The sequence below is a fragment of the Panthera pardus genome, unplaced genomic scaffold (genome assembly GCF_024362965.1).
Source record: "Panthera pardus isolate Hobbes unplaced genomic scaffold, ASM2436296v1 HiC_scaffold_27, whole genome shotgun sequence".
NCBI classification, from domain to species: Eukaryota; Metazoa; Chordata; class Mammalia; order Carnivora; family Felidae; genus Panthera; species Panthera pardus.
Genome location: NW_026526843.1, coordinates 8151799 through 8177526, shown reverse-complemented (window position 1 = coordinate 8177526; position 25728 = coordinate 8151799). Strand labels below are relative to the sequence as shown.

The 25728-nt window shown below is 43.0% G+C and overlaps 1 protein-coding gene across 2 annotated transcripts in view; it reads right to left on the bottom strand.

The window, feature by feature from the left end:
• The window catches only part of LOC109250464 (transmembrane 9 superfamily member 2-like), an 87669-nt gene that overhangs the window by 7329 nt on the left and 54612 nt on the right, over positions 1-25728 (bottom strand). Inside the window, exons 9-17 of one of the 2 annotated variants that reach the window (XM_019421514.2) lie at positions 25206-25314; positions 23835-23967; positions 22467-22586; positions 22208-22265; positions 12381-12540; positions 10623-10771; positions 7971-8082; positions 5915-6086; positions 1898-4005 (exon numbers count right to left, since the gene is read on the bottom strand). In XM_019421514.2, coding sequence (XP_019277059.2) covers positions 3998-4005; positions 5915-6086; positions 7971-8082; positions 10623-10771; positions 12381-12540; positions 22208-22265; positions 22467-22586; positions 23835-23967; positions 25206-25314 — 1021 coding nt within the window. In that variant the 3' untranslated portion in view covers positions 1898-3997. Of the gene's footprint in view, positions 1-1897; positions 4006-5914; positions 6087-7970; positions 8083-10622; positions 10772-12380; positions 12541-22207; positions 22266-22466; positions 22587-23834; positions 23968-25205; positions 25315-25728 lie in introns of those variants that run through there. The other variant, XM_019421513.2, reaches the window with a different exon arrangement.

The following is a 25728-nucleotide window of genomic DNA, read 5'->3' as shown; positions in this document are numbered from 1 at the left end:
TCTCTCTCTCTCTCAAAAATAAAAAAACATTTTTAAAAAACTAAAAAAAAAAAGTCTCCAGATATTGCTAAATGTTCCCTAGGGGCAAATTCACCCCTAGTTGAGAACCACTGCTCTCAATGGCTGAATAATAGATTGTGGCTAAATGAAAGCATTTTTCATTGCTTGCCTAAAATATACATCATCACATAAAATATTTCATTTACTACCCAATATCCATGGAAGCCAGGTTTACATTAGGCTATACATTATAATACAACATAGCACTATAGACTTTTAGAGAAGGAATCCTAAGGTTAGATCTTTTTTTTAAATTTTTTTTTTTTCAACATTTATTTATTTTTGGGACAGAGAGAGACAGAGCATGAACGGGGGAGGGGCAGAGAGAGAGGGAGACACAGAATCGGAAACAGGCTCCAGGCTCTGAGCCATCAGCCCAGAGCCTGACGCGGGGCTCGAACTCACGGACCGCGAGATCGTGACCTGGCTGAAGTTGGACGCCCAACCGACTGCGCCACCCAGGCGCCCCCTAAGGTTAGATCTTAATTGGTTATTGTGATCTTCTGTCCTTCCTATCAATATAAAAATCTATTATTTCAATTCATTTTCTTAAGCCTTTAACTTATTTGGGGTGCCTGGCTGGCTCAGTCAGTAGACTGTGTGACTCTTGATCTCAGGGTCATGAGTTTGAGGCCCATGTTGGATGTAGAGATTACTTAAATAAATACATTTTTAAAAAATAAATAAAGGGGCACCTGGGTGGCTCAGTCGGTTGAGGGCCTAAGTTCGGCTCAGGTCATAATCTCACAGTTCATGAGTTCAAGACCTACATCGGGCTCACTGCTGTCAGCACAGAGACCACTTTGGATCCTCTGTGCCCCTCTCCCTGCCCCTCCCCTGCTTGCATTCTCTCAAAAATAAATAAAACACTTTAAAAATTAAAATAATAGGGGCGCCTGGGTGGCTCAGTCGGTTAAGCGTCCGACTTCAGCTCAGGTCATGATCTCGCGGTCCGTGAGTTCGAGCCCCGTGTCGGGCTCTGGGCTGATGGCTCTCTTTCTCTCTCTGCCCCTCCCCCGTTCATGCTCTGTCTCTCTCTGTCTCAAAAATAAATAAACTTTAAAATAAATAAATAAATAAATAAATAAATAAATAAATAAATAAAAATTAAAATAATAGGGGCACCTGGGTGGCTCAGTCAATTAAGCATCCAACTTCAGCTCAGGTCATGATCTCACAGTTTGTGAGTTTGAGCCCCGCATCAGCTCAGGGCCTGGAGCCTGCTTCCGATTCTGTGTCTCCCTCCCTCTGCCCCCCTCCCTTGCTCACACTGTCTCTCTCTTTCTCAGAAACAAATAAACATGTTTAAAAAATTAAAAAATAAATAACATAAAATAATACATAAATAAATAAAAATAAAGGATTTGTAGCAGCATGGAAATAGACTTAGTGTATAAAGAGTCTTCCCTAGAGTCACAATACTCAATATTAAAAGATGACAGCTGTGAAGTCCTAGCCTTCTGCTGTGATGACACAGATGAATCCAAATACCAAAGATAAATGTGGTGATCGCAAGGAATAGCTTCGGATGAATGCATAATTATTCTAAATAAGTGTGAAACGCCTCAGCATTTTTTACCATGAGTGGACACTGCTAATTTCCAAGTTGCCATTAAAAAAAAATCACTTTCAGGGGCGCCTGGGTGGCTCAGTCGGTTGAGCATCCGACTTCCGCTCGGGTCATGATCTCGCGGTTTGTGAGTTTGAGCCCCGCGTTGGGCTCTGTGCTGCCAGCTCGGAGCCTGGAGCCTGCTTCGGAGTGTGTCTCCCTCTCTCTCTGCCCCTCCCCCGCTCACGTTCTCTCTCTCTCTCTCTCTCTGTCAAAAATAAATAAACATTAGAAACAAATTTTTTTAATAAAAAAATCACTTTCAGAAGCATGTGTCTACAGCAAGAAAGAGTAATCAGCAATTAATAACCGTACTCTTGTGTACATCTATATTCTCAAGACTAATGATTTAATTGAGGATGCCTTCCTCAAAAGTGAAACAACATGAACATAGACAATAAGACCTGCTTCCTGCCGTGAACCTCAAGATACAATGATAATGAAAAAATAAAAGCAATGCAACAGGAAAAAACTATATGATGATGAAATGTAAGGAGATGCCATTTACAGGTCTGTGAGCAGACAGGGATTCTTAAAAAACAATTCTAGAAAATAGACGTCAAAAACACACTTCATAATTTTACTAATGTTTTTTCTGATACGAACGATAACCAGAATTTACCTGGGAGGTTTCTCATCCCTATGATGTAATTTTTAAAAAAGATATGGAAACATCACGCCATAATTGTATCTCCTCTCTTTCACACTCTACACAAGTCAAGAAGAAACATGTGCTTTGCACAATGAAGGATACAAAATAGGCATAAGACATAGTCCCTGTTCTCAAAGAGATTCCAATTCCATGCTCAAACGTCTGGAGGAGGCTTAGAAAATACACTGAGTAGGCAGAACAGGGGCCCAACCCCCAAGGTCAGTTTACCCTTGATAGACAAGGACATACGTCACTATTAAAGTTTTCTAATTAGAAGAATGACGGGCGCCTGGGTGGCTCAGTCGGTTGAGTGTCCGGCTTCAGCTCAGGTCGTGATCTCACGGTTCATGAGTTCAAGCCCCTCATCAGGCTCTCTGCTGTCAGCACGGAGCCTGCTTCAGATCCTCTGTCTCCCTCTCTCTCTGCCCCTCCCCTGGTCGCTCTTTCTCTCTCTCTCTCAAAAATAAGCAAACATTTAATTAGAAGAATGATACAATCACATTAGTCCCTTGTTTAAACTCCCTGAACTTCCTATGGCTCCTCTAATAAGATCTAAATTCTTTAATATAGTTTCTAAGACCCTTGTAAGATCTGACCCCTCCTTACCTCTCTAACATCACTATTGTCTCCCAGAGCCCCCCTCCCTCTAACGCCATCCTAAGCTTCTCTGTGTTCTTTGAAGATGTCAAATTCCTTCCTATGTCAAGACTTCTGAACACACTGTCACCTCTGCTTGGAACAGTTGACCACCCACCTCTTCTTTAACATCATTTCTTCCATGAAGCTCATCCAACTAATAATTGCTTGTCTCCCTGCATTAGAATATAAGGTCCACAAAAACATGGGACCCCTATGTCTTCTTCACCCCTATGTCCCCAGCACCCGGCATAGTGTCTTGTGCAGTGTAAGCATTCTATAAATATGTGTTGACATATTAAAATTAATCTTGGACCGAATTGCATTAATATAATGAAAAAAACGACAGAAGTTCACCATCAGGTATTGTGCGGAGTGGGCTAGAAAGAAGAGACTTGGGTCCAGCCAACTGAATAGGAGGCTGTCGGAGCAATTCTGGCATCAGGGAACAAAGGCCTCGACCAAGACCAAAAGCAAGAGGTGGGCAGAATGAACAAAGATAAGAAACTTCCGAAGAAGCACGACTAGGGAAGTTTAATCGGCTATCAGGCACGAAAGGGCTATGTTAAGAATTCCTGACTCGGGAGCTGTCGGCATCGAGGAGGTAAGCAAAGCCACAGGACCGAACGGGCTCCGCCAGGGAGGCGGTACAAAGAGGAGACTGAAATGCTGAAGACTGAAGCTTGGATAAAGGCTAGAGGTAGGTGACAGGATAGGGGAAGGGAAGCAAAAGAAAGCCCAGAGGGGCACAAGGAACATGACACAAATCACACTGAGAGACTTCCACAGAATAGGTGTTGGGGAGTGAGCTGCAGAAGCCAAGGAGGGTGAAGGCTAGAGAAAGGCCACTGGATCTGGCAAAGGATCACCGGGAACCTTCACGAGTCAGAATTCGGGGGGAGGGTGACAGACGACACCGCAAACAGTGGAGCCAACCAATGGGAGAAGATTTCTGCCCGCAGTGTGACCATTCGGGATTCCACCTACCTTCGGAAAGAAGCTGTTGTAATACGAGGCTTCCAGAAAAAAAGCAACCGGAGTCAAAGTGCTAGGTAATGAAGAAAACAGAAGCCTGAAATTACCGTGCTCAACACAGCCAACTCCATATCGCCCAAATATAAAAGCCAGTCAGTCCCTGGGGGAGAAATCCAAAACAGAAGACACGAGGGGTGTAGAATGTCCAGTGGCTGAGAGACGAGAGGAAGTCTGCACAGCCTTCTGTGTACCGAGGAGTTGAGACCGGCAGCTCACGGGTAATACGGTATCAAAAAGGAGCCGCCACCGAGATGCCTTGGTTTCTCCGGTGACATTTACACCTGTCTCGGGACTTTGATTTCTTTTTTTTTTTTTTTAAGTTTATTTCTTTTTACAGAGAGAGAGAGAGTGCACATGCACACAGGAGAGAAGCAGAGAGAGAGAGAGAGAGAGAGAGAGAGAGAGCACACGCACACAGGAGAGAAGCAGAGAGAGAGAGAGAGAGAGAGAGAGAGAGAGAAAATCCCAAGCAGGCTCCAGGCTATCAGCACAGAGCCTGTCATGGGGCTCGATCCCATGAACTGTGAGATCACGACCTGAGCCGAAACCAAGAATTGGACACTTAACCAACTGAGCCACCCAGGCGCCCCTCTCGGCTTGGATTTCTGACAAGTTTCCACTGTGGATTTTTACACATTTGTTGAACCTGAGACTTAAAATCCGAGACAGTAACTTAAAATTTGTCAAAATGACCTGTGACTTGAGCTAAAACTAGAACTTAAAATGAAGAAAAAGTATAGGGTGCCCGGATGGCTCAGTCAGTTGACGAGCATCCGACCGGCTCAGGTCATGATCTCGCAGTTTGTGAGTTCCAGTCCCACATCGGGCTTGCTGCTGTCAGCATGGAGCCTGCTTTGGATCCTCTGTCCCCCTCTCCCTCTGCCCCTCCCCCACTTGTGCGCGCTCTCTCTCTCTCTCTCTCTCTCTCAAAAATAAGTACATTTTTTTTTTAAGTGAAGCAGGTAGATGGGTGCCTGGTTGGCTCAGTCATAAGAGCATGCGACTCTTTTTTAATTTTTTTAACGTTTATTCACTTTTGAGAGAGAGAGACAGACAGAGCGCAAGTGGGGGAGGGACAGAGAGAGGGAAACACAGAATCCGAAGCAGGCTCGGGGCTCCGAGCTGTCAGTATAGTGGACACACTGATGACTAGAACCCACAAACCACGAGATCATAACCTGAGACGAAGTCAGAAGCCCAACTGACTGAGCCACCCAGGCGCCCCAAGAGCTTGTGACGCTTGACCTCGGGGTTGTGAGTTCAAGCCCCACATTGGGTATCGAGGTTACTTAAAAATAACATCTAAAAAAAATAAAATATAAAATAATAAACTCTTTTTTTAAAAACGTGAGGCAGATAGAGATGGAACACTGCCTCACTTGTACTGAAAAGGGTTCCAAGCTCTCTGACCTCATAATTTCCTTAACCGGATCATTTTATAAACCACTCCATTTTGTCACGTACTTCAACAAGCCTTCATCTACAGAAAGGCTGCTGTCACATCTTGAACCCAAATAACAACCCCAAATGAGTAATCCTGGGGAGTATACATCTTGTCCCTCACATCTAATTGCTTATATGGCCACACATTTGCTTCATCTACTTTTGCTAATTTAAAATTTATTCAAGTCAGTTCATTTTTATGCTTGGAGGCTATTCAAAGGTGATTACACATAACCCTTTATGTGCTTTGGAACACATCCCTACTGTTTAGAAACATTCACAAGGGACAATCTTGAAGCTAAGTACATCAGGTCCCTCCGGCTCCCCAGGCTTTACAATCTTTTATCCCCAAAGCATAAAAATGAACATGATGACTTTGTTCCCTATTCCTTCCATTAGTCGTTAATTGATGCTTATCACATTATTATCTCCAAGTCTCTTCAGAGAGTGTGAAACGCATGAAGTCATTCTGTGGTTACCTGTGAAAAGGAAGAAAATCAGGACCATGACCATCGTGTACCCAAAATACAAAATGGCGCTTGCCATGCCTGTGATTTGAAGTTTGGCGAAGAAGTAATGAACTGTATATATCAAAAGGTAAACAGCTGTAAAACTGCTGGTGAAAAAGGCTCTCCACCACCAGTGATAATCCTGCAAAAAGAAGTAGAAAAAAATCACTTTAGGTGAAACCTAACTCTAAACGGGTTAGCAATTATTGTGATAACAAACCACATGAAACAGGCTCCATTAGATTATGGATTAGAAGAAATCCAAGGGGAAGTTTTATAAGAAACCGTCGGACTAATGTACGTTCTGCTTGGGGTGCCTTAACATTGATAAACTCCCTGTTTCCAGGGGGACCACGTGTGCCCTCGGGGACCGTACTTGTAATGCACGCATCCTTTCTGTCATGACACTGCCTCGGCCTTGGAAGGCTTTCGGGTCAGCTTCAATTTACTGGCAGGAGCTGGGCCTGAATTGATGTTTCGGGCCAGGTAGACAAAGGTTAGTACAGAAACTGCATATAGAGCTTTATGGTGAATGGGATTTGTCTCACCCAGCTGAATTCAGGACCCATGGGGGCATGAGTGAGGTCAATACACAGGTCAATTCCCCACGGCTCCAACTGATGCTCATTTTACTGTAAAGGCACTGTGGTCAAGGGCCAAGGGAACCTACAGTGCAGAAAAGAGTTCACATAGCAGGTCTGAAGTTGCTATCTTTAGAAGGGCCTGCTTGCAAGGCTGGCCCTTGGCTTATATCTGAGAATTCGGCATTTAATCATCCCCTGACTGATAAGACGTGTTGGCCATACCTAGGCCGTACGAACAGTGTGATTTATGGTGAACACATGCTTTCCTTTTGGGGGTCTGGGATTGTTGTAATTGCTAGGCAGAGGGTGCCTATGTGACCAGCTCCCAGTAAAAACCTTGGATGTGAAGTCTCTAATGGGCTTCCCTGGGCGGAAACATTGCACATATATGACTATATTTTTTATCGCTGAAAAAGGGAACGTAATTGGTGTGTCCCCTCATGGAAAAGAAAAAGCACAGGAAGACCAGACGTGGATTTCTCCAGGTTCCACCTGTGTCTTTTCCCCTTGTTGATCCTGTTGTGTGTCCTCTGGCTATATTAAGCCCTAGCCAGGCGTGCATCTGTATGCTGAGTCCCACGAGTCTTTCCAGTGAACCACCAGACACGTGGGTGGTCTTGGGGGCCTTCAAAGCACTTCTAAGAAACAGAAATATACACATCATCTGCCTGTGAGTATATACTTCATTCACGATTGTCGCGGGTTTTCTGTGACAAAAAATACACCGTAGAACTGAGAAGCTGAGTATAATATATACAAAATTCTAATTTTTTCACCCTTATACTTGTAGCTCAAGAAGAAAATGCTCTAAGAACATCATGTATATGATCCTCGTTCCCAAAACTCTCTATTGTTACGTTTAGAGAGTCACATTTAACTACCAAAACAAGAGGGATTTCGGGGATTTAAGAAAATAATGTTCACTACCACCTTAGTTACCCAGAAGGACATCAGAAACAAAGTGGGGGTACAGTGGGGTAAACAAAACTACTTCTGCCCATGGTAACCAAAAGTAAGAGAAAAGGCCTTTAGCAGCAATCTCAAACCCATAAAATGCAATCCTGGCCCAAGCTGTGAAAACTTTAATTGTCAAAAAAAAAAAAAACAACAAAACACCAATTGAGCCAGATCTTTTGTATGTCTAAATATCAAATCAGTTCCCTGCTCTTTTCTATGTTAACTGAATATTATGCAGCAATTATAGTAACTAGCCGGAGAGAAATTGCTTTCTGTTTAGATTTTCCACCAAAGTAGCATTAACTTTCCATCAAAGCTGCATCAAAATCAACATGTGTCATCAGGAAAACACAATATGAAGCTGATCCCAAGTTGTAGAAACCAGGCAGTTAACATGTGCTTCAATTCCTTTCTCAACACAGGCTTCCACTTCCAATAGTGCGAGTTTGGGAAGGAGAAGATGCATTCGTTTCTTAGGTCTTTACCTCAGCACACAAGTAGAAATAACACAGCAGAACCGCAGCTTCTGAGCAGGTAATCAGGAGAATTATAAAGACCAAGAAAAGGAAGCCAAACATGAAGTACATTTGATGAGACCTGAAAATAAAAATGATAGCCTTAAAATTAACTTCACAATACACAGAAAGACCATTCCAAATGAATACAAGAGACGGTCACGTTTGTCTAACCTGAGAGATTCACTCCAGACCTTCATCGATCCATCCAACATCCAGAAACCATTCCCTGACCGACCAGTGTGGCTTCAGAGTTTGGCCTGATCTCCTCCAGTACGAATCCGTGTTCCTACTTACCCCTATTTCTCTGCTCGTGCAATTCAGTTTTCACTAAAGAACCATCAGTATCTCTACCATTTTCTTCATGCACATTTTATGGTTGTTTTGTTTTTTGAGAGAGAGAGAGAGAAAGCAAGCGGTGGAGAGGGGCAGAGGGAGAGAGAGACAGAATCATAAGCAGGCTTAGCCTGACGCAGGGCTCGATCGCACAACCCTGCGATCATGACCTGATCCAAAATCAAGAGTCGGACGCTTAACTGACTGAGCCACGCAGGCGCCCCTCTTCACGCACACTTTAAGCCATGCTTTCTTTTTAGCAATGGAAGGTTATAAATGCCATAAATATCAGCAAATACATTATACAACCAAAAAAACCCCACAGAGTCAGGGGCACCTGGGTAGCTCAGTCGGTTGGGCATCTGACTTTGGCTCAGGAAATGATCTTGCAGTCCATGGGTCCGAGCCCCGCATAGGGCTCTGTGCTGACAGCTCAGAGCCTGGAGCCTGCTTCATATTCTGTGTCTCCTTCTCTCTCTGCCCTTCCCCTGCTCACTTGCTCTCTGCCTGCCTCTCTCTCTCTCTCTCTCTCTCTCTCTTGAAAATAAATAAGCGTTAAAAATTTTTTTAAATCTCGTGTAGAGTATATACCTGGTTGCAAGGACGAAGAATGGGGGTTGGGGAGCATCATGTATATAGATAATAAGTATATACAATGTTGTACACAGCAAGCACCCTCTTTTTCATTGAAACAAAAGTTAACTTGTCCAAAGAAGCTTTTAGTTTTCACTTTAAAATTATCCCATCAAAAACATCTGGAAAATACAGTTACATAATCTATTTTGCAGCATGTTAAATATTTCGTTGCTGACAAGGTAACAGATTTTACTGCTTATCTTTTAAACCAATTTGCCACAATGCTGTTTAAAAAGTGAGCAATTAATGCGCATGATTAAACCTCACTTTTGAGGACTTGAAAGCTTTGTCTGAAAGATTGCTTTGGGATGAAAGTGTTAGAAATACACACAGCTGGCTACTCCATTTGATTTTATGGGGCCTTTGCCCCATCTCCAAAACTCCCTCTGCAGCGACACCCCACTTGCCCAGCTCCTGAAACCAGAATGCAGTCAAGAATCAGGAATTAAGGAAAAAGGGACTGGGAGAAACTGAAATAGCTGTCACGGACCTGGAGCTTTGCAAGTAAAAACTGGCGCACTTTGGAAAGCCTGGGTTCTCACCTTACGTGCGTTTCTGTCTTGGTTACCAGAATTCTTTAAAAAACATTTTTTTTAATACGTATTTATTTTTGAGAGAGACAGAGACAGAGCATGAGCAGGAGAGGGCAGAGAGAAAGGGAGAGACAGAATCCAAAGCAGGCTCCAGACTCTGAGCTGTCAGCACAGAGCCCGTCGTGGGGCTCAAACCCACGGACCGTGAGATCATGACCTGAACCGAAGTCGGTCACTGAACAGACTGAGCCACCCAGGCGCCCCTTGGTTATCAGAATTCTTTTTTTAGAGATTTTTTTTTAATGTTTATTTATTTTTGAGAGAGAGAGAGAGAGAGACAGAGCGTGAGCGGGGCAGAGAGAGAGGGAGACAGAATCCGAACCAGGCTCCAGGCTCTGAGCTGTCAGCACAGAGCCCGACACGGGGCTCGAACTCGCAAACTGTGAGATCATGACCTGAGCCGAAGCCGAACGCTTAACCGACTGAGCCACCCAGGAGCCCCGGCTATCAGAATTCTTAAACCCCAACAGATTCAAAGCAGCAGATAAAACGAGGAAAGCTGTGAGGAAAGAGCAGGCATCCTGACACCAGAACTAACAGTTGACAGAAAGGAGGGCCGAAAAACATGACTTACAGCTCAAAGTAAGTCTTTGAAGCTGTAAGTCTTCAAAGTATTTTTAGCAGAGGAACTCTGAACTCTTGCATGGAAGGTTGGTATGGAAAAGAGATACACATCACGGCTGCCTCTTCCGGTCTTTAGGTGCCTCCTTCCAAGGGACAGCACCCCCCCCCCCGCCCCACCCCCTGCGAAGGCCCGGAGAAGTATGGTGTGAGCCAACTTTGTAAGTCATCTGGAAAGGCTTAAAAAGAGGTTACTGCTTTTAAAAAAGGAAACCTGCATAGAAATTTCCATCAAAAACTGTCTTTAAAAACTTGTGAATTAAGTCTCAGTTCCCTAGGAAGTCCCCCCCCACCCCAGGGGTCAGAGGGCTATTTCCTGGATAAAACCAGAGGCAAATGAAGTTTTGCCATACCCAGACTCTAACCTCCTCGAAATATAGGAAACTTCGTTTATCAACAATTAAGATGTTTTGAGTTGTGACGATACCGTACTCACCAAATACTGTTCAGAATGAGAAAGAGTTGAATGAAAACACAGCCAAAAGGTAAAATGCCACCGATCATGATGCCAAACGGTGGTTTCGTAAAAAAACTCTGCCGAGGAATGTGACGGGGAATCTGGTTCGTGCAAACTGGAAACCTAAACTGCTCGAAGAGAAATCAAGTGAAAATCAGAATGACATGAAATTGAAGTGAATTTATAGACATATAATCACAAGACACAATCCTGAATCGGAACTGGACACAGAACACTTCCCAGAGCAGTCATGTGGGCAGAGGCTAGACCAACACTGTGCTATAGAAAGATAATGCAAGCCACATAGGCAGTTTTAAATTTTTTAGAAGCCGCATTTTAAAGAGTAAAAAGAAACAGGTGGAATTAATTTGTGAATCCATTTCATCGGATCTAACAAATGTTCTCAGTTGCCTGTGTCATTGCTATAAGAAGGACTCAGTAGGGGCACCTGGGAGGCTCAGTCTCTCCAACGCTCTCTCTCTCTCTCTCTCTCAAAAATAAATACACATCAAAAAAAACTGCTTAAAAAAAGAAGTAGTCAATAGATGTTTTCTATTTGGCTGCTGTTGTTCTGTCTGCAATCCACTGTGTATTTTCCACTTCCTCACAGCACATACCAGTTTGGAAGTAGCCACATTTCAGGCCCTCAAAAATCACATGTGGCCAGTGGCCACCACACTAGAAAGCACACAGCTAGGCAATAAGGATGTTTATCGTTTCCTGTCAGTTTCAAGGGAGAGACTGGACAAGATTTAGTGGTGCCTATTCCAATATGAAGTAATACATGTCAAAAAGTCGTCTCAGAATTTGTCTCACGCATTTCCCTCAAAATCTGTCGGTAGTTTTCAGACATTTTTTCTTTTTTTCTGCTCTGTGTGGACCTCCAGCTTCCGTTTTGTGTTGTCTGATTTCTCCCTTTGCACACAGTGTGCAAACTCACACTATGTCTTTATACATTCCTTTTGCAGAGTAGTCTTTTCAGTGTCCTGCTCCTTTACCCTATATGTAGAATAAGCTAACTTCAAATCTATAAACTCAACAGTTCCATTTTTCAGACTGTACCTTAGCTTTCCTCCCCTGCTGTATACTTTTCTGACTCGGTTAAAGTCAGCCTTCCTACTACTATATATCCTTTTAATTTTCTCCAACAGAGACAGAAATTCAAACAACCTATAAAGTGGGGAGTACTTTAAATAATGTCTTTTAAAGGGTTACTGGGTTCCATTTTTGTTAATTTTTAAATCTTTTATTCTGGAATGATTATCCCAGGATGCCTGGCTGGCTCAGTCAGAAGAATGTGTGACTCTCGATCCTGGGGTTGTGAGTACGAGCCCCATGCTGGGTATATAGATTACTTAAAAATAAAATATTTTTAAAAAGGAGTATTCTAGGAGCGCTGAGGTGGCTCAGTCAGTTAGGCGTCCAACTTTGGCTAAGGTCATGATCTCACGGTCTGTGGTTCAAGGCCTGTGTCAGGCTCTGTGCTGACAGCTCAGAGCCTGGAGCCTGCTTCGGATTCTGTGTCTCCCTCTCTCTCTGCCCCTCCCCTGCTCATGCTCTCTCTCTCTCTCTCAAAAATAAATAAACATTTAAATAAATGATGAAATAAATAAATAGGATTATTCTTCGTAGTTTTCTCCAATGGTACATTTCACATTCCATGTATAGTAAAATTACACGTTGAGGTATTATTTCAGACATCAGTCAATGGTCAAAAGCAGTATTTTAGAAATTTACCTTTTTCTTGGCTCCAAAGTACGCACCCACAAATGTTAGGGGTACTGAAATTCCACACCACATTGCAAGAATCCCTATCAGAGTACCAAAGGAGATGGCAGCCGATGAACCTTCCACCCAAAGAATCACGTTCATAAAAAAGAGGTCGGCAAAGACGACACTGGGGAGAAAAAGAGTCATCAGGAAGCAATATGCTTTCGTGAAAATGTTAAACTCATACTTGAGGTGAATATCAGAACGTTCTTTTGGTGAGAAGGATATAATAAATTATAAGGCTATACCCTAAAAGAATAGTAAATCTCACTGTGGGAAACCAGTCATTGAGCTGGGACTTAAACCCAATACCATATAATAAGATAGCAGTTCATTATAGGACATCATTTCCACATCCTACTCATCTTTGCACCCCCAGAGTCCAGCAGAAAATAAATGAGATGGGGAGTAATATGCCACGGAAAAACTCAATATGCTATAATAAAGCGAACACAATAAAGACAATGCATAGACTAGGGGCGCCTGGGTGGCTCAGTCGGTTAAGCGTCCGACTCTTGGTTTTGACTCAGGTCATGATCTCATCTCGCGGTTCGTGGGATGGAGTCTGGCATCAGGCTCTGTGCTGACGGTGCGGAGCCTGCTTGGGATTCTCTCTGCCCCTCACCCATTTGCATGCTCTCTCTCAAAATAAATAAATAAATAAATAAATAAACTTTAAAAAAAAAGAAAATGCATAATAAAAACAGATTTCTTTTAATATTGTGAAGTTTTTATTTGAGAGAGAGACAAAGACCCTGGGGGAGGGGGTGCAGAGAGAAAGAGAGGGAGAGAGAGAATCCCAAGCAGGCTCCAAGCTGCCTGTGCAGAGCCCGATGTAGGACTTGAGCTCACGAAACCCGCTAGATCACGACCTGAGCAGAAATCAAGGGTCGAGCATTTAACCAACCGAGCCACTCAGGCGCCCCTAAAGACAGATTTTAGAATCCTAGACTGAAATAGGCTACAAGCCTCAAGTCCAATAAATGTTCACTTAAAGCAAGAGCTTTAAGTCAATTGCTCAAAATCAACAGGTCAGCTGCTGAATCTACTGGATAAATCACCAGGCAAGCCCAGTTGTCGTGCCCCTATTTGTTCCAGACAAGTTGGCTCAGTGCTACAGGTGAGTATGGGCAACCATATGGATGTGAGTGTTTCTGAAAGCCTAAAACACGAGGTTGAAAAGGTGGGAGGAGGCTAGATTGTGGAAGGCTTTGAATGGCAGGGTAAGGAATGCAGACGTCCAGAAGCGGCCGGAGGGTTTTTACGCTCAAAGCTGTGAGGTACATAATACAGTCTTCCCGGCAGATGAGTCCACAGCATGGCAAAGGACAGACCTAAAGGAAGAGAAACTAGAGACCAGGAGACTAGATAAAAAGTGGTAAGAAACGGTATAATGTGGTGATGGTTAAAACCTAAGTGATGGATATGAAACACATGAAGAATTAAGAGGTTTGGTCAAAGATGGTACATGGAGGGGCGCCTGGGTGGCTCAGTCGGTTAAGCGGCCGACTTCGGCTCAGGTCACGATCTCGCAGTCCGTGGGTTCGAGCCCCGCGTCGGGCTCTGTGCTGACAGCTCAGAGCCTGGAGCCTGTTTCAGATTCTGTGTCTCCCTCTCTCTGACCCTCCCCTGTTCATGCTCTGTCTCTCCCTGTCTCAAAAATAAATAAAACGTTAAAAAAAAATTAAAAAAAAAAAAGATGGTACATGGAAATCACACCTTTGGCTCTGCTCCCTCCTCAAAACTCTGATAAAATTATGGTAAAAGAACTTTAAAAGGGTATGAATACACAAAGGTGGGGGACACAGGAGAGAAGCAACCAATTTTGTAAACCAGACAGCAGAAGGACAAGTAGTAACTGAGTTAGTAGAACAGGGAGACCTGGGATCCCAAGTCGTCCGTAGGGAAAGCTGAGAGGCAACTCCGCTGACACCAAGGAGCTCCAACAAAGGCTCAGGGATTTGTAGCACCAGGTTCCTCTGGAAGTGGGAGGGAAGGAGTGGCTAAAACCAGGACTGGTTGGAAGTCAGCCTAAGACACTGACACGGCTGCCGGCTCCCTCCCAACTCTGCAGAGCCAAGGAACTTCCCTTCCTGACCCCAGCAGAAGACTGGAGGTCTAGTCTCTCAGAGAAGGTCCCTGAAGCTCAGAAGAAAACTTCAAAAAGGAAAATCTGTGACTGACATCCTCGGAGAGATTAGAGGAGGCACTGCAACCATGAAGCAAGAGGAATTAGAAATATGACAAGGAGAATTAAAACCTCAGTAAAAGGGTTGGGATATAAAGCTAATGATATGTCTTAGAAAGCAGCGTTAGGGGTGCCTGGGTAGCTCAGTTGGTTAAGCGTCCGACTCTTGGTAACGGCTCAGGTCATGATCTCAAAGCTTGTGGGTTGAGTCCCACGTCAGAAGGAGGATAAGGGGGGTGGGGGGGAAGAGAAGAAGAAATGAAGACACCCTAAGTGCCCGTTGAAGGATGAGTGGATAAAGAAGGTGTGGTGCACATACATATACATTAGCATATCATTCGGCCTAAAAAGTGAGGAAATCCTACCATTTGCCACAACATGGATGGACCTTGAAGGCATTATGCTGACTGAAATAAGTCAGAGAAAGACAAACACCGTATGATTTTCCTTACACGTGGAATCTAAAACGCAAACAAAAGCAAACCAAACTCCTGGAAGAAGAAAATCACACTTGTGGTTTCTGGGGCCAGGGTGGAGGCACGGATTGGAGGAAGGTGGTCAAAACTTCCAGTTAGAAGATAAGTATGTCCTGGGGACGTTATGTACAACGTGATGACTACAGCTAACACGGCCGTGTGACAGGGAGGCTAAGAGAGTAAATCCTCAAGAGTTCTCATCATCACAAGGAGAGATTTGTTTTCCTTTTTTTCCCTTTCTTTTCTTTTTATTGTATCTACGTGAGAAGACAGACGTGAGATGAACCCTTTGTGGGACTCATTTCACAATATATGTAAATTGAACTGCGATGTATGTCGATTGTTTCTCAACAAAACTGGAGGAAAAAGAAAAAAACTTGAACAGAAGAAAAAAACGAAAGAAAGGAAAATTAGATAGACAACCCAGGCACGTGCAAAATAGGAGTTACTTGAATAGACAGAGTTCTGTTTTAATTTTTTTTAATGTTTATTCTCGAGAGAGAGAGAGACAGAGACAGAGACAGAGTGTGAGTGGGGGAGGGTCAGAGAGAGAGGGAGACACAGAATCGGAAACAGGCTCCAGGCTGTCAGCACAGAGCCTGATGCGGGGCTCGAACTCACATACCGTGAGGTCACGATCCGAGCCGAAGTCGGCCGCTTAACTGACTGAGCCACCCAGGCGCCCCTAGACAGAGTTCTTAATGTCTTTTAGGGATATTAAATAATTCCTCAAGGTCAGACAGCTGATAAGAGGCAGAGCTAGGATTCGAATTCACGTGTGTGTGTGATTGTTTAAGGGCAAGCTGTTTCCATCCCACTATGCTATACTAAAGCCTCTATGGTGGGGACCTCCCCCCACCACCAGTCGGGTGTATCTTCTCTTCCCCCAGACATTTAGTCAAAGACCAGAGAGAGGGAACATGGTAACATCCACATTATGAGGCACCAGGTAAGGCTTTGAGGTCTCCCGTCGAGGGAATCTCTGGTTTAGTCCTGTAGTTGGAAGTTCTCTCAAGGTCCATTCCAATTCTAGGATTTAATGCTGCCTTCCAATTTCTGATTCGGGATCATTTTTTTTTTTTTTTGGATGTTCCTCATCTCTCATGATAAACTGACTTCAGCCATTTGTTCCTTCATTTTACTATTTCTGCCTCACCTCCCCCCCCCCCACCTCCGCCTTGTGTGTACGATCTCTTCTGCGTACTAAATCTATGTTGGTAGGGACATTGACTGTGCTTTTTCAAGGCTCATACTTTGCCCCTGCAGGAGCTGTGGTTTTGAACCCTTTCAAACAACAACAAATACAACCACAGAAAACCTCCACCTTAGGTCTCATTGGTTTCTGGCATCTTAATAAGGGAGGCTGGTTTCCCATGATTTAACCATACTTCTTCAAATGTTTCTTAATACCTTTCTGCTCTAATGAATTTGTTGAGCCACAGTATTCCTCTGCCAAATTTCCTAGCTTTTGAGAGATTCATTTCAGCCGTTATCATTCCATGGCCAGGAAAAATTACTTCTCACTTGACAAATCATAACCTCCCTTCTTATACATAAACTCAATTAACCTGTCTCAACGATTTCCCTTTTGAAAGTACACTCTAGAATGTTAATATGTGTTTAACAATTCTGTAACTGCCCTTCAGTTTCAAGTTTTTATATTCTAAATAGTTCTTCCTTTGTTGGTCTCTAATTATTTCTAGACCTTTTCATGGAATCTTAAACAGCAAAACTAAAAGGAAACTTGAGAGGTCATCTGGGTTCATCTCCTACCTGAAACATTTATTCACACACTCATCAAACATTTATTGAGTACCTATGGGTTAGGCCCTGGTGTTCAAAGATAAATAAAAATCTTTGCTCTGCAAAGCTCAGTCTAGTGGGGGACAGAGATAAACAAATAAATTACAACACGACACGGAAAATGCTATAGCAGATGATAAACACAGAGCAGTAGGAACACAGAAGAAAAGAGTGACCAAAAATACTTTATAGCTCACAAAACAATTTCACAATCCATTAGTTCATTTATTTCTCTGAACGACTCTGTGACACAGGCATCACAGGCAAGGAAATGGACAATCAGGAAGGGGATAGGACTTCCCCAAAGTCACTTAGCTAATACTGACTGCCTAATATTAAGTGCTGGAATTCAGACTTGCTTCTTCTAATTGTTAAGTTTGGGTGCGTGACCATCAAACTATGCTGCCTCTTCTTTTCCCTTCCTACCACTTTTGGGGTTACATGAAGGAAACGTATATAGTTTAATAATCTTACTTTCTTCAATTTCTTCTAGGGAGCATAAGTGTTCATTAGTCTAAATGCTTCTCCTTTTAAATGTAAAGCCTGATTTTTTTTTTAAATAATAAATTTGAAGCCAGTTTTACACTGCCTATTTATGGCACTGTATCAGCTACTCACATTTATACACTGCGAGGCACTGAACTTCTCTTTCAACCTACTACTTTCTAAGAAATAAGAATGCCAGTACCTTACGATTTTCTCTCCCATCGACCTAAGAGGGCCCCTAAACCACTTGAGGGAAATATATCCTTTGTATCATGCCTGTTTACTGCTTTAAAACTGCATGCAGGGGTGCCTGGGTGGCTCAGTCAGTTGAGCGTCCGACTCCTGATTTCGGCTCAGGTCATGATCCCAGGGTCATGGGATCGAGCCCCTCATTGGGCTCTCCACTGAGTGTGCAGTCTGCTTAAGATGCTCTCTCTCTTCCCCCCTCTGTCCCTCTCCCCCACTCACACTCTCTCTCTAAAATAAAATTTTAAAAATTTAAAAATTTTTAATTGCCTTTAGTTCTACTAACAGAACTAGGAAACTGAATCTGTTTTGCACTTTTAAATTACTCACTTGATTCAATCATACAGTGATTATTTACGGAGTACTTATTCCATATAAGGAGGCACTTATACTCTGTATAAGGCACTTGGTTACACACTGTGAAAGATACAGAAATGAATAAGACCCCATGCTCACCCTCATGAACGTTAGAATGCAGAAGGAGATGAGACATATCACAAATAACTGTAATCTAAGGAACACTGTGATAAGTAGTATAGCGATGGTGAGAGACACTGTACAATTTCAAACATGGAAATGGTGGCATTTGAGCTGGGGCTTAAAACGATGAATAGAAATTTGGCATCGGAGGGTTGGAAAGAAGCGATTACAAAAAGGTGGAACAACACAGAAAGATGGAACAGCACGAGCAAAGACATGATAGCAGAAGGGTTGCTAAGAACGACGGCTACCGTTCACTGAGCACTTAGTATGTGCAAAGGCACTGTTCCAAATGCAGTACATACGTTATCCCGTTTAATCCTCACAGCTCAACGGGGAAGAAAGGGATACCATTATTCCCATATTACCCATGAGAAAACCCAGGGTTAGACAGGGAACATCACTTGCCCAACAGGCCGTGATTAGTAAATATTATCTGAAGCTCTTTTTTGCCGAATTTAAGAGACACCTGCGTAGCGCAATAATTTTAAATCTGTGCTGACGAGCATACAAAGTATTAAGACGTAACTTGTATGGCAGTGACGGCACGAAGAAGGGAGGTGAGAAAGGAGCCTGATAGGAGCAAAGTTTTGTCTAATATTGAAATTAAGCTGGGATTCATCCGAACCAGATTGGTGTAAATTGGGACACTAATTGTAATCTGTAAGGTAACCACTAAGAGAAGAACTCAAAAAAAAAAAAAAATGGTAAAATAGATGACAAGGGAACAGAAATGGCACCGCAGAAAATATCTATGCAACGGAACGGAAGACAAAGATCTCAAAGACGTACGTGCACGCCTATGTTCGTCGCAGCGTTATTCACAATGTGCTCAAGGCCCGGTAACTAGGAGGAGGTAGAACTGGGAATGAACCACTCTATACGTTTGCAGTATAGGGTACGTGTGCGTGCGTGCACACGCGCGTGTGTGTCCGACTCTAAAGCCTGTGCCGTCAGCTTCTGGCACTACCTCTCCCCTTTAATATATGGTTCTGAGTTGGTGTTACTGTTGTTCATAATGAAATTACTTAAAAATAGATAACACGTGCATATGGTACACGATGCAAAAAGGTGGAAAAAAAAAAAGCGAAAAGTAAATCTAATACAAATAGTCTCCTTCACACTCCTGTCCCCCGGCCCCCCGAAAACCCACCCAGGACACAAGCACCGTTCCCGGTTGCTTTTCAAATCAAAAACTTTTTTTTTTTTTTTTTACTTTGACAAAACTGTGTCTTGACACCGCGTCATCTCAAAGTCCATGTAAACCTGACCCGTGTTATTATGGATTTCTATTCGAATTTTTGAATTTCTCTGTGTAAAACATGCTTCACAATCAATCTCACGGAAAACATGATGAAAACAGCTCATAGCGCATTGGGAATGCTAATGCTTTTCTCAGACATTGATTGTTCAATTTGGCTCATCAAGCTTAGCGATATGATATATTCTAATTCTTTTACATTTTCTTTTTTTTTTTTAATTTTTTAACGTTTTTATTTCTTTTTGAGACAGAGAGAGACAGAGCAGGAGCAGGGGAGGGGCAGAGAGAGAGGGAGACACAGAATCCGAAGCAGGCTCCGAGCTGCCAGCACAGAGCCCGACGCGGGGCTCGAACTCACGGACCGTGAGATCATGACCTGAGCCGAAGTCGGACGCTTCACTGACTGAGCCCCCCGGGCGCCCCTTTACATTGTCTATTTCTATGATGTAACTTCTTTTTACAGTAAGATGGAACATCTGTGTGATGAACGCTGGGCCATTATTAGTCCTCTTAAGCCACGAAGACAGAGTTTCAGAGACAATTTGTATTTAATTTCCTCTACAGTGCCTAGGATAATGCCTTAGATAGGGTAAGAACGAAAGCAAAACACAACCAAAAAGACCACGCTGGGTGTGCCGAATGAGTAACGAACCAAAGCAGAGAACAGCGGACGGTTTGTGGACTGGTTCCTGCACGTGATAGCCCTTGTAGTACAACCCAGTATAATGACAGTCGCACAATGGCACTTTGCTGCCAAACTTATCCAGTGTGGGATTCATTTGAGACTTGAACTTGAAGCAACAAATAGCTGAAATATTGTCAAGGACATTGCTTTCTTACATAAATGTAATAAAGCATTCACCTCAGAGAAGACCACCCATTCTAGTTCCCTTGAAAACAGTTACAGGAAAAGCAGATGGCTCTAGTCAAGGTGGGGAGGGGGAGGGGACTGCATTGTCCTTATTTTAAATAAGTCAAAAATTCTGAGGTTCCTGTATTTGATGTGCAAACTTGTAATGTTCAATCCTCTCAATGATCTCCTCTTTTTCCCTGGAGTTTCAAGGAAAACCAGCCACATGGAGATAAAAGGTTATGGGTCTACAGAATCTATCACTGCATTGCCTCATTCACGGCATCATGCACAGCAACAGAGCATTGTTAATGCATTTTGCTCTCCCTTTGTCACCAATCAGCATATAATGTAACTGAGTTTACTATGTATAACTTTCATTACAGGACCTCTTCCACTATGGGGACATACTTCTAGCATCAAGGACATGGGAATTTTGTAACAAATAGGAACTAAAGTACATGACAATTAAGATAGAATCCACTAGTTTTTCCTTAAAAAACAAAAAAAAGTTGGGGGGGGGGAGGTGGGGAGCCTGAGTGGTTCAGTCGTTTAAGCATCTGACTCTTGATTTCAGCTCAGGTCATGATCTCGTGGTTCGTGGGATCGAGCCCGGCATCAGGCTCCTGGCTGACAGTGCGGACCCTGCTTGGGACTGTCTTTCCCCCTCTCTCTCTGCTCCTCCCCCACTTGTGCTGTCTGTCCGTCTGTCTGTGTCTCTCTCTCAAAATAAATAAACCTTTTTTAAAAAGACCTTTCCTTCATAACATCAAGGAAAGAATATGAGAAATGAAACGTGCTATGGACTGAGTTGTGTCCCCCTCCCCAAATTCATATATTGAAGCACTGATCCACAAGGTAATGGTATTTGGGGGTGGGGCCTTTGGGAGGTGATTAAGCTTAGATGAGGAAGGACTTCATGATGGGATTAGTGCCTTTATGAGAGGAGACACTAGAGAGTTTACTGTCTCTGCCTGCCATGTGGGGAAACAGCAAGACTGCAGTCGTCAACAAGCTAGGAAGAGATTTCTCACCAGGACCCAACCCTGTTGGTGCCCCGATCTCCAACATGTCCGCCTCCAGAACTATGAGAAATCAAACGTGTGTTGTTTTGTTTCAGCCCCCTCCCCCCACTCTATGGGATTTTTTTTACATTTATTTATTTTTGAGAGACAGAGACAGCACAGGTCGGGGAGGAGCAGAGAAAGAAGGAGACACAGAATCCAAAGCAAGCTCCGGGCTCTGAGCCGGCGGCACAGAGCCCACAGAGCCGGACGCGGGGCTCAAGCTCACAAACGGAGATCATGACCTGAACCGAAGTCAGACGCCCGACCGCCTGAGCCACCCAGGCGCCCCTCCAGTCTGTGGATTTTGGTAGGGCAGCCCGAGCTGACTAAGGAGATGAAACCCTAAGTGAGTCAGCACTTCATCAGCGAGGTTCTGTGGGAAGATCCCAGGACGGGATGCAGGGGGAACATCCGGTTATATATAGCGCTGACATCCCACGTGACCTTGAACACTTGCTCCCCGGCTTGGCCACCAATCCCGCACGTCTGTAACTAGGGGGCTGACGGCGCTACTCACACAGCCACTGTGCGGCCCCGCCCACTCCCCCTTGGACAACGACTCTACCTCCCGAACTGCAGTCACTAATGACACTGCAGTCACTAGGGGAGACGGGAAGAAAGAATCACAGAAGACAGCGACAAGGGGACTGACACAAGGTGGTGCCTAAATTGCCATTCTAATATGGTATATAATGCAAGATGTATAACTGAGATGAGCATTTATGAAATGTGCTCCAAGACCGAAGATCAAAATTCAATACAGCAGCACCCTGGCTATCTCTTTGCACTCGAGGCTACGCTGTACAAAGAGAGAATGCTGCCGCTACAGAAAACTCCTCTCCCTTCGACCCTTCATTATCGCCTACGATGATTTCTCCAAGACGAAGTCTAAGGAAGAGTGTAATTGCATAGAGAACAGAGAACGTGCAATGCTCACCCAGGACATAATAGTGCCGTCAGCAAAAAGTTTGTCTTCCATTTAACACCTTTAAGTGCTGAGGAAGGAAAAGACAGAAGAGTTACTGTCGCAGCTTGATTCAGTCCACTTTAGACCTACTTTATAACCAGGACACAAGTACCTTTGGATGGGTCGGCTAAAATGCCCCATGCGATTCTCAAATGTTGTGTTTTACGGCCTTTTAATTTCTACACTGAACACATGAACTTACTGGAATGAGAGCAGATGTAATGCTTACTCTTATACATTCTTGCAGACACATATCCGGCAGGGGTTCCCAGAAGGACCCAGAGCACAACGGCACAGGTCATTAAAGCGCCTCGGTTGGAGGGGGATAGAAAACCAAGGCAGGCCAGAACTAAAGGCACAAAAAAGAAATATCAAACCAGTTACAATCATAGCCTCAGAAGCACACAAGACTTTGTAATAAATTAAAGACCCACTGATTAAGACATATTATGTGTAACAGCACACAAGGATATTCTGTCATGTGAGATCTTAAGTGACACTGTGAATGAATGTTATTCACTTAACTAATGACAATTTTGTCTTAATGAAAAGGTGTGATTTTCAAGACAAGGCAAGTGAAGTTCAGTTTCCAAGTTGGATCTAGTCTTTACCTCACCATTTAAATCAAAATTAAATAAACAATCCCCCCTACTCTAGTATCATTCCGTAAACAGAAAATCATTTTCCCACAAAAATTTCCTTCTGTTTCCTTGTATTCAAGGGGAAGAATAAAAAAAAGATCAAAGCAGTGGGGCACCTGGGTGGCTCAGTCGGTTAAGCACCCGACTTTGGCTCAGGTCATGATCTCATAGTTTATGAGTTCGAGCCCATGTCAGGCTCTGTGCTGACAGCTCAGAGCCTGGAGCCTGGAGCCTGCCTCAGATTTTGTGTCTCCCTCTCTCTCTCTGCCCCTCCCCTGTTCTCTCTCTCTCTCTCTCTCTCTCAAAAATAAACATTAAAAAAATTTTTTTTTAATCAAAGCGAGACTTGGTCTCAGGAAAATACAATCTTGAAAGCTGAATTTTGAAGTTAGCACTGACATCTGAAACACCTAACAAGCCTTTTTTTTTTTTTTTTACAGCAGCCTTGTTTATGAAAATCACCACTCTGGCTATCAAAAATTGACAGGCTCCATTTTTACTTTATACATGAAGGCAGCCAGGGTTCAACAGCCATTGTGAGCCTCCTAAAGATGCCATTCTGTTTATACGTTTAAAGACCAGCACTTAGGCTTGCCACAGCATTTCAAAATGCTAGTGTTTAATTATGAATTCCCTTAGTCCACTTAAAATATGATTCTACCCACATGCTGATTTTCAAGAAAGCATCTCTTTTGCAAAGCAAGGACTTTGTGTATTGGACAGCACAATAAATTATTCACAACTGAAGAAGCCATGAAAGGTCCCGGAGACAGGAACATATTCAGACTCCTATCCTTAATTTGAGAAGATAGAATTGTAAGTACCATAATACGTACATTTTCTTAAACTTTAGGGTATTTTCAAAGCCCTTTTGTACACGTGGATCAAAATTTAACATACGGCAACAGTTCGCTAAGAATGTTTAAGATGACGCATATCGATCTGAGCCTACTTACGTAAGGTGACAAACGTCATGATCAAAACTTGTGTTCCTTGGCCCAGGAAAACTGACAGCAACATTCTATTCCTTGGTGGTCTGAATACATCCCCATGAAGCAGCTTCCAACCAAAGTCCTCCTGGGCATCTTCCTGCATATGAGAGAATCTTTGGTAAACACACTGTGGCAGAAAGTTACCAGAACTCTGAAAGTTAGACGGAAATGAATTTTCCTCTAAAGACAGACTAACTGGAAGCCAATGGCTCATTCTGGATACAGCAGCCCTCTGGAAGGTAGGTGATCCTGCCATCCAAATGAGGCACTCCCTTACTCTAAGTTTTGCATTAAAGGGAATGTGTTCCTCATATAAGGAACACGCCTGGCTTAATTGCATGGAGAAAGTGAAATGATTTAATATACAGAGGGAATTCGGCCAATTTTTATAGAAATTTAAAATTCGGGGCACCTGCGTGGTTCACTTGGTTTAGCGTCTGACTTCGGCTCAGGTCACGATCTCATGGTGTGTGAGTTCGAGCCCCGCATAGGGCTCTGTGCTGTTAGTGTGGAGCCCGCTTCAGATCCTCTGTTCCCCCTCTCTCTGACCCCACCCCCGCTTGCACTCTCTTTGTCAAAAATAAACAAACCTTAAAAAGAAAAGAAAAACAAAGGATTCTCTTTTTTTAAAAAAAAAGAAATCTAAAATTCACCAATACACAGATGATTATAAGAGTCAAAACAGTATAAATGAGATAAAACTAAATTTAACCTCAAAAAAAAATTTATTAAAAAAAAAAGAGGGGTGCCTGGGTGGCTCAATCGGTTAAGTGTCTGACTTCGGCTCAGGTCATGATCTCACAGTTTGTGAGTTCAGGCCCCACGTCGGGCTCTGTGCTGACAGCTCAGAGCCTGGAGCCTGCTTCCGATTCTGTGTCTCCCTCTCTCTCTGCCCCTCCCCCGCTCACACTCTGTGTCTCTCTGTCTCTCAAAAAATGAATAAATGTTAAAAAAGATTTTTTTAAACTAAATTTAACCCAAATGATAACATTTTGCAATGTTTGATATATTTATCTCATACTCCAAATTAATGGAAACATTAAATAATACTTTAAAAGTTCAGAAACATATAAAAAGGAATAGAACCAGAGTGGGTAACAAATACCTCTCTAATAAACTGACTTCTACTTTTACAGAGCATACCCAACTCTATACTTTCTGATAGAACCTACCCAACTCTATACTTTCTGATTTGGTATAACAGGCTAAATTGCTAGATGTCGAAATGTGCTGTATTCGAGGTATTATATGCCCTAAGTAAAAATATAACATTGACAAGTGGACAGAGTAGGCATTCAAATATTTGCTGAATCAAATATGTGCATTTTTACTTACAGAAGAACTCATCTCATTGTATCTGATAATATCTCTATGAAGAGTCCTCAATATAATTATAGCCACCATGCCAGATAAGAAGAGAATGATAACAAAGGAATTCATAATACTAGAAAATTTAAAGAAGAAAAAAGACAAGTTAAACCTCAAGTTCCTTATTTAAACAGTGAGAAGAAAATGTGGGTACATATAAAAGAAAGGCATTCAAATTACCATCATGTTGATCACTTTTCCAAGGTTAAACTTAGATCAAAAGCTGAATACATCAGTATATTAAATGAACTTAATATATTATAATACACAATATATTGATATTATGTATTAATACACGTAATCCACAAAACTGTATTACAAATAAAGCAATATAGGGGCGCCTGGGTGGCTCAGTCTGTTAAGTCCGACTTCAGCTCAGGTCATGATCTCACGGTTCGTGAAGTCAAGCCTCACGTTGGGCTCTGTGCTGACAGCTCAGAACCTTCTCCGGATTCTGTGCCTCCCTCTCTCTCTGCCCCTCCCCCGCTCA